A 15,016-nucleotide genomic window follows, 5' to 3' on the forward strand; every position below is an offset into this window, starting at 1 on the left:
TCTAGATATTTTTTTTTCTTTCTTGGTGTTGGATTCCTAGTTCAAAAATTAATTTTAGCCCAGAACACAGCAGCTAAAAAGGGAATTTTTATGATGTTATCAGAGAATAGGAAATTTAGCTCATGGCTCTCCGTAGAAGCTCTGCGGGGACTCTGAAGCTAGCAAGTGGAATGACAGCCTGGACTACAGTGTCACAGTTTTCACATCCAGTGATTTGTGATTTGACGTGTGTATTGCTCATGTGTTTGCACATGCACAGGCATGTTTGTGCATGCATGCATGTGGAAGCATTCTTTGGAGGTCCTTCCTTTGGTACTACCCACTTCGGTTTTTGAGACAGTGTCTCCCTGGCTTGGGATTCACCAAGCATGATGGCTAGCTAGCTAGTGAGACCTGGGATCCACCTAGCCCTGCCTCCCCAGGTACATTATCAACTGGCTGTCTGTAAATGGAGTTCTTAATAGGTCTAAATAATAAAAACCCAGAGTCAGATACAGAGGAAAATGCTGAGAGATCAGAGAGAAGAAGGAGTGAGCCAAAGCCGCCCTTACCTCATTAAGCTTCCCAGCAGAAAAGAGAGTGGGTTCCTGTTTCTTCCTGCTTATATTCGCTCTCCACCCACCATCTCACTTCCTGTTCCTGACCAGCCATCCCACTTCCTGTCTGTCTATATAGACCACCTGACCTCTATGGTTAGCTAGTGGCAAGCTCCATCCTCTGATCTTCAGACAAGCTTTATTTGTACATGCCAGATACCACCACAGCTACCCCCCCCAGCACATTAAGTTCTAATTATAGCATTGCTTAATTAGCTTCTTCTTCTCCCTCTTAAGACAAGTATTCATTCAAAGATTTACATCGTGTTAAAACAAAGGAATTTTTTTAAAATTAAAAAGTGTTTTTTGAGAGATATAATCAAAAATTTTATTTCTTGAGAGCAGGCAGTTCCAACGGGTGAAGAATAAGTGTGCGTACTAAGTTAACTGTGAATATCAGCATCGTAATGTTGTTGCTCGTTCTTCAGATTCCCCAAAGTTGTGCATGAGCTTCAATGGAGAGAGTTGGGAAGCAAAGATGATTGGGATGCAGTTTATTAATATGAGGGTAACAGATTAAGTGCTAAATTCATTATTCCCTCCTGTCAGTTTTACATGTAACTTGAGGAGCAATTCAGTGAACACCTATACAAACTTCCTTGACGTGATAGGTGTATTCCATTTAGATAGAAGTGTATTGAAGAGCTTTTGACTCTTTTGATGTTCATGATTGGTCCATTTTCATCATAACCTCTTTAACCGGGAGAGTCACACTTGACAGTACTTTTTTTTTGTTTTTTTTCCTGGTTGGCATAGCTTATTTTCATGTGAAGTTTTAGTAACCCTTATACTTTTTCAGTATGATGGTGAAGCAGGTCAGCGGAAATGTGAAATCACAAGTACAAACTCACATTTTATGACAGTATGTTAAAAGCACCATGCTAGAGTCAAAATAAGTCATAAGTGTCTTGACTACATCTTTAGTGATGTCCACACTGCAGTCCTCTTGGGAAAATATGGCTCTGTTTTCTCTGACACTCTTACATGCCAATTCAGACTGCAAACATGTTGGAGTGCATCAGAGCGATGTCGTAGTGATATCGCTTTCTGGAAGTTCTCCTAGTTGTTTGGCAGGGTACCAGAAGGTGCATGGTACCCTGTCCCCATTGGTCACTTGTCCATCTTAAGAAAGACTAAAGGTATTGTTGAGATTTTTACCAAAGGCAGCATTTTTGCAAAATGTAGCTTCCGGGAAAGTGCCTTATTGATGTCACCTCGTGGAAATCTGTATTCGTTTGCACTTTGGTCACACTGTTTTGGGGAGGCCCTCCTTCTGTCACCTGCTACCCTTGGACATTGTTGCTCCCCAATAGTAATTCCTCAGTGGCATCGTGCAGGTAGTGGGGATACAGGACACCTACATTTAAGCAGTTGTGGTCGAATGTGTGTGCACATGCCATCTCTCTAGACAACCCCTCTTGTAGCCCAGGTTGCCCTATGTAGCTAAAAAGGATCCTGAACTGCTGACTCTCCTTTCTCCTCCTGAGTACTGAAATTACAGAATTACAGGTGAAGGACACGATGCTCATGTGTTCCTTCCTTCCTTTTTTTTTACACAGGTTGTGTGTGTGTGTGTGTGTGTGTGTGTGTGTGTGTGTGTGTGTATGTATGTGTGTATGTGTGTGTAGTTGCAGCCTGTCCTAGAATTCACTCTGTAGACCAGGCTGGCTTTGAACTCACAGAGATCCACCTGCCAGCTCGTGTGATTTCTTAAAATAGTTTCTTAATGAACGGTCCATATACTTGTTTATAAGTACGTCGCCACCCAATTCCTCAGAACACAAGAACAGGAAGCAATAACTAAGAAGCCATCTTGATTTTAAGCAATGTCTTACTAGTAAAATACTGCAGGCAAAGAGGCTGAGCTTGTTGCTTGCTGTCACTTTGCTACGTAGGATGTGATTATCTAGCGATGGTCCCATAACATTTGCTGCCACTAACGTGAGGATTAATTTCCTGAGGTAAACTGCTTTTCTGAGACATTGTTTTTCCCAGCTAAGAGCAATCTGGTAGGGCAGGTCTCCACTCCTGAGCACAGCTAGCCACCTGTTTTGCTACCTATCCCGTCCTGTGTCCTGTGTTTCATTCTGTGTCACTTCTTTATGCTCTGATTCCTTTACATACAACACACACACACACACACACACACACACACACACACACACACACACTCACACAGTCATTCAGAGAGACAAATGCCTTTCCCGATATCACTATCTGTTCGCATGTCTTCACTGATGCAAAGACACCTTTTGGCTATTACACTATCCACAAGAACCCCTATCCCATATGCCCTAAATTTTATCCTCAGTACCCTGCAAACGCTGGGGTAAATTTTACATGTGAATGTGAGACTGTGCTTAGAATATCAAGTCCTTTGTTGGCAGTGGCTGCCAAAAATGACTTTGTGTGGGTTTGGTTGCCATAAAAAGAAATCCCAGTGAATAAAATGATAACTAGCTGTTTTCTTTGCATATAAGAAATTGCACTGCTGTTGAATTTGTTAGCATGTTAATCGATTGGAGAAAGCTGGTACTTACATTTTACATGCTTTTGGAAAATATGAAAAATGGATGTCCGTGATCATAAAGAAATAATCTAGTTGTAACTAACGAAGTTGCTGTAGAGCTTTGTGGGTTTAACCAGCTGCGTATCAACAAAGTTAAACTAAAATCTTAAAATATGCAATGATACATTTGGTAATGTGAAAATTAGTATTAGGTCAAAAAATATTTTCCTGGAGTCAATGATCCATTTGATGTGCATTTTCTCTACTATACTTTCCTCCCTAATATACTCTAATATAATAAAATGTTTCCCATTTACGGCCATAACCGTACATTCTAGTAAGAATATACAAACGAAAGAATTAATTTGTCTATTTATTTAGGATAACTAAACCTCAAAGTGAAAATAGCAGTTAAGAATAACAGAAAAAGAGGTGCCTTTATCACATGCTGGGTGGAGCTTTGAAAGCCTTGTGTCTTTTAGCGTGGATTCCGGTCCTTGGCTTCCAGGGGGGAAAACAGCATGGAAACTTCTGAATATGCCCTGAGCCTGCTTGGGTGTAAAGGAAAGGCTCCACCAGTGGCCCGTGATGGGCATCACTTCTATCACATTCAACTCTTGTGTCCAAGAAAAAGCAGTCCGTGAGACCTTCCGTGTCTGTAATATCCACGGATGTGGCCCTGGGATTCCCTGAGGGACCAGTACATTTTGCCCTCTCCCATCTCTCCCAGTCTTGGAAAGTTCCAGGGATTTATGAGTAGCAGAGAATTGAAGGCTACCCAAAAAATAGTGTTGGGAAGAGCAATGTAAACTCATGTGTTTAAAATCCTATGTTAAGGGTTCATATGAAACAGGACATCTTCCTAGCTCCATAGACTCTCTCTCTCTCTCTCTCTCTCTCCCTTCCTCCCCCCTCCCTCCCGTGTGTGTGTGTGTGTGTGTGTGTGTGTGTGTGTGTGTGTGTGTGTGTTCAACACTCTTAACCTACTGAGTCACCTTCCTTGCCCTCTCCTTAGTGACACTCTTAAGCATTTCACTGGCACCGGAAGAGCCACTCTGCTTTTAGAAGAGTATGGATCGCAGTGGCCTTGTGCTGTGAGGTCTGCTCTTCCTGAAGGACCTGGGAGCAGGAAGGAAGTCCTAGGAAATGGTGCTTGTAGATTAACTCGTGAGATACCACAAGGAGCTTCTCCAGAAAGTCTGCCTTTGAACCGAGTATGGCACTGCCCCCTCCCCCATTTGAAGTCTGTTTTCAGAATAGGCTTAGGTTTTGATGGGAGTTTTATTTGGTTTGTTGGGTGGTTTTTTTTTTTTTTTTTTTTTTTGGTTCTTGATAAGGATGTGTCTACTCACTGGTATAATGGTTTTAATTGGCTGCTGTAAAACAGAATGGTTGTTGTCTGATTTAGAAAGATAAGTACCTCATTGTCAATGAAAACTACATTAGAGTCTTTCTTTTCATAAAAATCTGTCCTTACTTCACTTGAAGTTTCTGTTATAGCAAAATTACATATTGTATGTCATCCAAAAGAATGGGAAGTGATAAATGCTAATTTTCATTTCTGAGGTTGATATTTTCCTTTAAAGTAATGATCCTCAGAGAACAAAGGAGAACGATTTGTCTCGAAGGTTTCCAATGTTCTCATAAGGCGCTGACTAAGTCATACTTAGAACACTTTTTAAATTATGGACATTTTTTTCCCCTCAAGTCACATTCATGGCTATTATCTTTATCTTCAACCTGCAGAGGTCAGATTATTTACTTCTAGAACCTTCAAAACTTGAGGGTTTCAAATATTGACAGTAATTGAACTTTGGAGTTAGGTGAGAAACCCATTGAAGACACAGTGTTTTAAGTTGTGATAAGACTCCATGGAGAGGTGCAGACAGATGCCTAGTGCTCAGAGGTCAGCCAAGCTTGGGTTGGCTCCCATTCTCAATCTCTTGATGTCTCCATCCTCAGTGGGGCGGACGTACTAGTTCTATAGTCAAGAAGCGTCATAAATGACAAGTGAGATAGCATAGGAAATCTTTTGAGTTTTAACCGTGATGGTGTAGAACCAGTGCATAGTGAGGGACAGGTACTGTTGTTACTACAGATTGAGTTTTCCCCATGTGAAGTGCTCAGGGCCAGTACAAAACTATTACTTTTTTTTTTTAAAAGAAAATTCTGGAATATTTCAATACACCACACACACACAAACCGCAAACACACACACACACATTTGCATTTCACATATGAATTACACATATGGCCTGAGGATAATTTTATATACTATTTTAGTATATCTGCCTCTGAGTGCAACTTATCACATGAGTAAAAAATTTTACCCCTTGGCATCTTGTTGCTGCTCAGGTTTCATATTTGGGAGTGTTTTGAACTCCAGATCTTTTTTTCCCTAGAAATGTTCAAGGAGTAAGCACTGGAGCTGCAGTCATAGGTCAGTATAAATAGAAAATATTAAACCTGGGAAGTAAATTCGAAATTATTTCAAACCCTGAATTCTAATTGAGGATGTGCATACTTCCTCATGAGTCACAGGCAGATTCTATCTACTTCTATTTTAGATGGGGATACTTGCTTCTCAAAATCCCAAATACGCTATATTTACAGGAATCTTAAACATTGACTTATACACAGAATTTTGCCAGTTTTGGTGCAATGCCATGCATTTTTGTTAGTCTCATGCCTAGAACTGATAGAAGTAAATTCTCAGTGCTAAACTTTGAGGCCATTACTTTCTTTCAAATTAGGAAAAATCGCTGTGATGGGACAAATGTCCATTCAATGTAAAACTTCCCAAGAAATCAACATTAATCTGTGTGTGGTTTAGTTTCCATACATGTGATTTGAAGATCTGTTTATTATGCCTCACAGCTACTAATGGAAGGAGCTTCCTGTTACAATGTATAAATGTCTGGCTCCGTCTCTACAATTCATTGCTATTAAAAGCTGCTGCAGGTCCGGAGAGATAGGTCAGTTGGGAAAGACCTTGAGAATTTTAGTTTGGTCCTCAGAAACGCATAGAAAGGGCAGGCGTATCACGTGCTCATAATCCCAGCTCAGAGTATTTGGAAAGATAGGAGACCCTATGTTAAAAGAACAAACAAACACACAAAGACAAATTGACACCTCCTGAAGGCTGACACCTGAGGCCGTCCTGTGGTCTTTACATGAATATAAACATACATGCATATACAACACACGCACATGCGCACGCACACACACACACATACACACAGTACCTCAGCATCCTTATTAAATTGTCTTCCATATCTTTTTATTTATTTTAATTTATTTTGTGGACCTGGCTGTCCTGGAACTCACTCTGCAGATCAGGCTGATCTTGAACTCAGGAATCCGCCGGCTTCTGCCTCCCTAGCGCTGGGATCTAAAACACCTGCACCACCACCGACTTAACTTCCCTTTCTTCACTCAGCTTCTGTCTCCTGAGCAAGTTCTGGTATCAGTGCCAGGACTTCTTTTCATGGTTCCGTTTTCTCTGTGAGCCACGTTTTAATGGCCCTTTTATACATTTCTTTGTGCACAAGCACATCCTTGGAGTAAACCTCCAGTGAAGAGATTCTCAGCCACATGTTAGCTGTTTTATTTCAATAAGCACTACCACACAGGCTGTCATGGACGTATCTCCACTTTTATCCTGACTGGTGACCTGTGGAATTTAGCTCCATAGCTTCAGGATACCCCTGGGTACCACATTGATGAACCCTTTATGGGAATCCAGGATTCACCTAAAGTCTTAACAGTTATCAGGTGGTCCTTTCTCCTGGGCTGAACTCATCATCTTTCCCTGAGGGACTCCTTCACACTTCTGAAATGTAAACAGATCATTTAAATATTAAACATTGAATTCATTTGAATATTCAATTTTAACTATTTTCAATTTTTATATCTAAGGAATTAACCATGGGTTAATCATATAAAAAATATGTAAGTTTTGTTATATGTAATCGTCTTGGAAATATAACAATTACTATTTGAAACTTTAGTTAAGTTTAAGTTCTTTTTTTTTTTTTAAATATCTTATGTGAATTGGTGTTTTGCTCTGGGTGTTGGGTCCCCTGCAACTAGAGTTATAGACAGTTGTGAGCTGCCACGTGGGTGCTGGGAATCAAACTTGGGTCCTCTGGAAGAGCAGTCAGTGCTCTTAACCACTGAGCCATCTCTCCAGCCTTAGATTTGAGTTCTTAGATAAAACGAAATTCATCTAACTTCAGGATCATCGTGCAACACTGAAAACATGCAATGTTTAATCCAGCTCAAGATCATTTTTTCAAGTTTGAATTGTGTAGCACACTGTGATGTTCTATGTTCTCCCGACTACATCACAGCATGCTAAAACTTTTTGCTGTTAAATTCCCTTAATACCCAGTGATCACCATCTCCTGTACCCTCTGAATCTCTAGGATGTTCACTCTGCTCTCAACCTAGATTCTACATTATATTATATGTTATTATATGGTTTGTGTTTTTCCATCTCTGGACTATTTCACGCCCTGTTATGGTCCCCAGCTACACGAAAGTTATTGCAAATGATGAGACCCCCTCCTCCTGTGGGTACATGTTTGTGTATTAATGTGCACATGAATGTGCTTTCATGTGGAGGCTAGGGGAGGCAACAGCAGGTGTCCTGATCAATCACTCTCCACCTTATTATTTTGTTTTATTTTGGGTGATAGTGTTCTCATTGACTGGAGCTTACTGACTTGGCAACACTGGTTGGCCAATCATGTTCTTGTCTCTGTCTCCTCAAGGGGACAAGGACATTCTTGTGTGGCACTTTTCCCACTGAGCTGTCACAATGACCCCCAAATTTCATCCTTTTTTTAAGGCAGAATAATATCCCACTATGTGTGTTTCCATGTAAATTCTAGAATTGTGGTTTTCTAGGTCAGGGAAGAATGTGTGTCTGTATGTTGGTATTTTGATGAGCTTCACATTAAATCTATGGGTTATTTTGGGTAGTGTGATTATATGACTATATTGATTTTTTACTATCTATGAAGTTGGGTTGTCTTCCCAAGTTTTTATGTATTCTCTTCAGCCTCTTTCATCAATGTTTTATATGGTAGAGATCTTTCAACTGTTTGGATATATATATATGTATATATATATATGTATATATATATACACACACACATATACACACACATATGTATACATATATACAAATATATGTATATATAAAAATTATATATATATAAATTATACACACACATATTTTTAATTACAGAAGCTATTGCAAATGGGATTACTTTCTTGATTTGTATTTCAGAGAATTTACTACTGGCATATGCCTACAACTTTTTTAGTTTGTTTACTTTGGACAAAATTTGTACCATCTCTCAGCCTCCTGAACTTGTGCAGTAAAGGAGGCACTGGCTACCCTGTTGTGGCCAGCATAAGGCTCACCAATCTAGGACAGAACATTGTAAAATAATCTGTCGTTTTAGGGTTCATGACATTGTGATTCTCACCCTCCTTAGTGCAGTGGACGTTATTTTTGTATAGTAATGCTGTAATTTGATGGAGTCGTTTTTCCTAATGGTGTTTATTTTCTAAACAGGATGCGTCAGCATGATCATGGCCATGAGAACTCTAAACTGTTCAGGTAACCTCTTCGTTTTCAAATAACCCCTTAAACTGTCCTCCAAGCAGGCTTTGCTTTGCTGTCCTGTTAAGACACCTTGATAGGATTTCACCAAAGTTCTTTGATGATCTCTGTGTCTTCTATCTAGCTCTGCTGATCACTGTTTTCAAGCTATAAACATACCTATGTCTTGTATTAAAATATTAATATGAAGTCCCATGTAGTTATGTTTTATAACATATGTAGTATATGAAGTTGATTTTATTATTTACTTTTTATATTTTATATTAACATAGATATATGAGTATAATTTGTTTTAAGCTGTAGAGTTACATAATATACTTCTGCATGCAAGCCATGAAACTTGGATAGGATAGCTCTTGAGTTTTTAATCAAGGCTTTAAAATTATATATTATAAACAATATTTAACAATACGCTGTCCTTCAAATGCTTTGGGATGTGCATGGTGGATCGAACCCAGGGTTTCATAGATGCTAAGCATGTTGCCTTGCCACTGAGCTCAGGCTCCATATATTCTTCCTAAACAAAGTTAAAAGATATTTATAAAACTGTTCTGCACATTGGCCATGGAAGAAGTTTACACTTATGACCTAATTCTAGGCTTGAAATTAATATCTTTTAATTAGGTGATTAATGCAATAGCTATACATTATTGGTCTTGCTGTCTTGCTTGGTGACTCTAATGACAACTTGCTTTCTTTCACTTCAGGTCATTGTACTTTAGTGAAGCTGGCTGTTGAGCTTTGCTGGAGTTGATGGGCAAAATTTCTCCTGGACTATTCAACACCCGAATTTCATCCTAGTCGAAAAATATTCAAATGCCATAAGGAACCTTTGTAGCTTTGCACTTTGCTTTTGAAGATGGACATTTCTGGGATGGAGAAAACTGTATTATAGCTTGGTTCAAGGACATTGCCATCCAATGCCTACTGACTACAGTGTGAGTGTGGAAGGTTCCAGGGAGAGGGAGCAATCCACAAGTTTGCAGACAACCAGGAACATGGAAGCAACCCAGATCTAAAAAGCACAGCCTTGGAGACACTCCATGAGTCTGCTTGGCTTCCCGGCAGAGTAGCACTTAAGACCTTGTATAACAAAATGGACACTGGGGACACGGCTCTGGGACAAAAAGCTACCTCAAGGTCTGGAGAAACTGACAGTGTGTCAGGTAGATGGCAGCAGGGACAGCCAGCTGTTGTTAGGATGAGCACTTTCGGCAGTCAGGAAGGACAGCGGCAGCCACAAATAGATTCCGAGCAAGTGGGCAATGCAGCCACAGCACAACTCTTTGGTTCTGGGAAGCTGGCCTCGCCTGGCGAGGGGGTACATCAAGTCACAGAGAAGCAATACCCACCGCACCGTCCGAGCCCTTACCCATGCCAACATTCACTCTCCTTCCCTCAGCACTCGATACCACAGAGCGTCATGCACAGCAACAAGCCACACCAGAGCCTCGAAGGCCCTCCCTGGCTTTTCCCAGGCCCTTTGCCCTCCCTCCCCTCTGAAGACTTGTTTCCCTTTCCTATCCATGGCCACGGTAGTGGTTATCCTAGAAAGAAGATCTCAAGTCTCAGCCCGGCTTACAGCCAGTACTCCCAGAAAAGTATTGAACAGGCAGATGATGCTCACAAGAAAGAGCACAAACCCAAAAAGCCCGGCAAATACATCTGCCCATACTGCAGTAGGGCATGTGCCAAACCAAGCGTCCTAAAGAAACACATCAGGTCCCATACTGGTGAGCGGCCATATCCATGTATCCCTTGTGGTTTCTCTTTCAAGACAAAGAGCAATTTGTACAAGCACAGGAAGTCTCACGCCCATGCAATTAAGGCCGGATTGGTACCTTTCACGGAGTCGTCTGTGTCTAAATTGGACCTTGAGGCTGGTTTTATTGATGTGGAAGCAGAGATACACTCAGATGGCGAGCAGAGCACCGACACGGATGAAGAGAGCTCTTTATTTGCTGAGGCTCCTGACAAAATGAGCCCTGGCCCTCCCATCCCACTGGATATTGCTAGCAGAGGTAGCTACCATGGGCCCTTGGAAGAATCCTTGGGAGGTCCCATGAAGGTGCCAATTTTGATTATCCCCAAAAGTGGGATCCCGCTACCTAATGAGAGCTCTCAGTATCTGGGCTCTGACATGCTCCCAAATCCTTCTTTAAATGCGAAGCCTGATGACTCTCACACAGTGAAACAGAAACTTGCACTGCGACTGTCAGAGAAGAAAGGACAAGACTCTGAGCCATCCCTCAACCTTCTGAGCCCACACAGCAAAGGCAGCACTGACTCGGGTTACTTTTCTCGCTCGGAAAGTGCAGAGCAGCAAATAAGTCCCCCCAACACAAACGCAAAGTCTTATGAAGAAATCATCTTTGGAAAATACTGTCGACTTAGTCCAAGGAATACACTCAGTGTTACTCCCACCAGCCAGGAGCGAACCACCATGGGGCGGAGAGGCATCATGGAACCATTACCTCATGTAAACACCAGGTTGGAGGTCAAGATGTTTGAAGATCCTATCTCACAGCTGATTCCCGGCAAAGGAGAAATGGACCCCGGGCCAGCAAGTATGCTGAAGCCCACAAAATTCAACAGTGAGTGCAGGCAACCACAGGCCATCCCATCACCCATCAGGAGCGAAGGAAAACTTTACCCTGGAAACTTCCCAGGCAGCAACCCAATGCTCTTAGAGGCACCTGTGGACTCATCACCCCTTATTAGAAGCAACTCAATGCCAACTTCTTCAGCAACTAATTTAAGTGTTCCTCCTTCTTTGAGAGGCAGTCACTCCTTTGATGAACGGATGGCAGGGTCCGATGTCGTATTCTATCCCGGTACTGTAGGCATCCCTCCCCAGCGGATGCTGAGACGACAAGCGGCATTCGAGCTGCCGTCGGTACAGGAGGGGCACATGGAGTCTGAGCACCCTGCCAGGATGTCCAAGAGCCTTGCCGGCTCATCCATGAAGGAAAAGAAATCGATGCCTGGAGACAGGGTTGGGTATGACTACGATGTCTGCCGTAAACCATATAAGAAGTGGGAAGACTCTGAAACACCAAAACAAAGCTACAGGGACATGTCTTGTTTAAGCTCTTTCAAGCATGGGGGGGAGTACTTTATGGAGCCCTCTGTACCATCGCAGGGAGTGCCGACCATGTTCGGGACCACCTGCGAGAACAGAAAGCGCAGGAAAGAGAAGAGTGTCGGGGATGAGGAGGATGCTCCCATGATCTGTGGTGGCATGGGAAGTGCTCCCGTGAGCATGATGTCTTCAGAGTATGACCCCAAGGTGCAGGAAGGAGGAAGGAGTGGCTTCGCCATGACTGGCCAGGAGAGCTTTGCTCATGGTCACGCTGAGCGGTTTGACTCAGCTCGCCCCCAGCTGCCATCTGGAAGTTCATCTCTTGGGTCAGAGGATTTGCCCTCAGCTGTTGATCCTGACAAGATGTCAGACCTGAGCAGGAAGCCTCCTGGAAATGTGATCTCAGTCATTCAGCACACAAACTCACTGAGCCGGCCCAATTCCTTCGAAAGAACCGAGTCAGGAGAAATGATGGCCTGTGGGCAGGACAAGACCCCTTCGCCTTCTGACACATGTGACAGTGAGATTTTGGAAGCACCTGCAAGCCCAGAGTGGGCTCCTCCAGGGGATGGTGCAGAGGGCGGAAGCAAGCCAACCCCTTCCCAGCAGGCATCACAGTCGTCCTACCATGCACAACCTAGGCTTGTTCGCCAGCACAACATCCAGGTTCCAGAAATTAGAGTCACAGAGGAACCTGATAAGCCTGAGAAGGAGAAGGAGGCTCCTGCCAAGGAGCCAGAGAAGCCTGTGGAGGAATTTCAGTGGCCCCAGAGAAGTGAGACCCTCTCCCAACTCCCTGCCGAGAAGCTGCCTCCCAAGAAGAAACGCCTGCGGCTTGCAGACATGGAGCACTCCTCAGGGGAGTCCAGTTTTGAGTCCACAGGCACCGGCCTCTCTCGAAGTCCCAGCCAAGAAAGCAACTTATCACACAGTTCCAGCTTCTCTATGTCCTTCGAGAGAGAAGAGACGGTTAAGCTCACTGCGCCTCCTAAGCAGGATGAGGGCGGGAAACATTCTGAGTTTTTGACTGTTCCCGCGGGTACATACTCGTTGTCTGTCCCAGGTCATCACCACCAGAAAGAAATGCGGCGTTGTTCCTCGGAGCAAATGCCTTGTCCTCATCCGACAGAAGTCCCAGAGATACGGAGTAAATCATTCGATTATGGGAGTCTGTCCCACGCTCCGGTGGCAGGAGTGCCCTCATCTACATTATCCCCATCCCGAGAGAGGAAGAAATGCTTTCTAGTACGACAGGCTTCTTTCAGTGGCTCTCCAGAAATCGTCCAAGGTGAAGGTGGTGTGGACCCCGGCGTCAAGCAGGAGCAGATGGAGCAGCTGCACGCTGGCCTCAGGGCTCCTTGGCCCTCTGTGCTTCCCCCTCTCCCAGGGGATGACCCGGGAAAGCAGGTGGTCGGTCCTTGTGGCCAACTGAGCTCAGGGCCACCACTCCACCTTGGGCAACAACAGATCGTGCACATGGACAGTCAGGAATCTCTGAGAAATCCAATGATGCAACCAGCATCCTACCTGACGGGCAAGCACTTGCCCGAGCAGCCACATCTGTTTCCACATCAAGACACAGGCCCGTTTTCTCCTCTCCAGAATGCCTTGTTTCAGTTCCAGTACCCGACTGTCTGTATGGTTCATTTGCCAGCTCAGCAGCCTCCCTGGTGGCAGGCGCATTTCCCGCATCCCTTTGCCCCACATCCTCAGAACAGCTACGGCAAGCCTTCTTTCCAAGCTGACGTTCATTCTAGCTACCCCCTAGAGCACGTAGCAGAGCACACTGGAAAGAAATCTGTCGACTATGCACACGCAAAAGAGCAGTCTTACCCGTGTTATTCCGGAACATCAGGGCTACACTCCAAGAACCTCCCTCCGAAGTTTCCGTCGGACCCGAGCACTAAATCCACTGAAGCGCCCAGTGAGCAGCTTCTTCGAGAAGATTTTGCCTCTGAAAATGCCGGGCCTTTGCAATCCCTCCCGGGAACGGTGGTGCCCGTTCGGATCCAGACCCACGTTCCGTCCTACGGCAGTGTCATGTACACAAGCATTTCTCAGATCCTTGGACAGAATAGCCCCGCCATAGTCATATGCAAGGTTGATGAGAATATGACCCAAAGAACGCTGGTGACCAACGCAGCCATGCAAGGGATAGGGCTGAACATTGCCCAAGTGCTTGGGCAGCACACGGGCTTGGAGAAATACCCTCTTTGGAAAGTACCTCAGTCCTTACCCCTGGGCTTGGAATCCTCCATCCCCCTGTGTTTACCTTCCACCTCGGACAGCGCCGCATCTCTCGGGGGAAGCAAGCGGATGCTGTCTCCGGCCAGCAGTTTGGAGCTCTTCATGGAAACAAAGCAGCAGAAGCGGGTGAAAGAGGAGAAGATGTACGGGCAGATTGTGGAAGAACTCAGCGCAGTAGAGCTGACCAACTCAGACATCAAGAAGGGCCTCTCCCGCCCCCAGAAGCCCCAGCTAGTGAGGCAAGGGTGTGCTTCGGAGCCAAAGGATGGCTCCCAGTCAAGGTCACCTTCCTTCTCCTCCCTGTCGCCCTCCTCTTCTCAAGACCATCCGTCTGCCAGCGGACCTTTTCCTCCCACCAGGGAGATACTTCCCGGTTCCAGGGCACCTCCACGACGGAAGTTCAGCGGGCCTTCGGAAAGCAGAGAGTCCTCGGACGAGCTGGACATGGATGAGACTGCATCAGACATGAGCATGAGCCCTCAGGGCTCCTCCCTGCCCACAGGAGGCAGTCAGCAAGAGGAGGAAGGCAAGGCCCGCAAGCTGCCTGTTGGCATGCTAGTTCACATGGCCTCTGGCCCTGGAGGAAATGTGGCAAATTCCACCCTTCTTTTCACAGATGTGGCAGATTTCCAGCAGATCCTTCAGTTCCCCAGTCTGCGGACAACAACTACTGTGAGTTGGTGCTTCTTAAATTATACAAAACCCAATTTTGTGCAGCAGGCCACCTTCAAATCCTCAGTTTACGCTTCATGGTGCATTAGTTCCTGTAACCCCAACCCATCAGGATTGAACACCAAGACCACGCTGGCCCTTCTGCGATCCAAACAAAAAATCACTGCAGAAATTTATACCCTGGCTGCTATGCACAGGCCCGGAACTGGCAAGCTCACATCCTCCAGTGCCTGGAAGCAGTTTGCACAGGTAAGGAAAAGGCCCAGGGTTAGAAA

General features: G+C 44.4%; 1 protein-coding gene across 5 annotated transcripts in view; it reads left to right on the forward strand.

Annotated features, from left to right (window-relative positions):
• The window catches only part of Hivep2 (HIVEP zinc finger 2), a 179,273-nt gene that overhangs the window by 149,218 nt on the left and 15,039 nt on the right, over positions 1-15,016 (forward strand). For all 5 annotated transcript variants that reach the window (XM_051206169.1, XM_051206166.1, XM_051206170.1 and 2 more), the window contains 2 exons: positions 8,693-8,737; positions 9,448-14,990. In XM_051206169.1, the coding sequence (XP_051062126.1) occupies positions 9,837-14,990 (5,154 nt within the window). In that variant the 5' untranslated portion in view covers positions 8,693-8,737; positions 9,448-9,836. The remainder of the gene's footprint in view (positions 1-8,692; positions 8,738-9,447; positions 14,991-15,016) is intronic.

This window comes from Phodopus roborovskii, unplaced genomic scaffold (genome assembly GCF_943737965.1).
Source record: "Phodopus roborovskii unplaced genomic scaffold, PHOROB, whole genome shotgun sequence".
Classification (NCBI taxonomy): domain Eukaryota; kingdom Metazoa; phylum Chordata; class Mammalia; order Rodentia; family Cricetidae; genus Phodopus; species Phodopus roborovskii.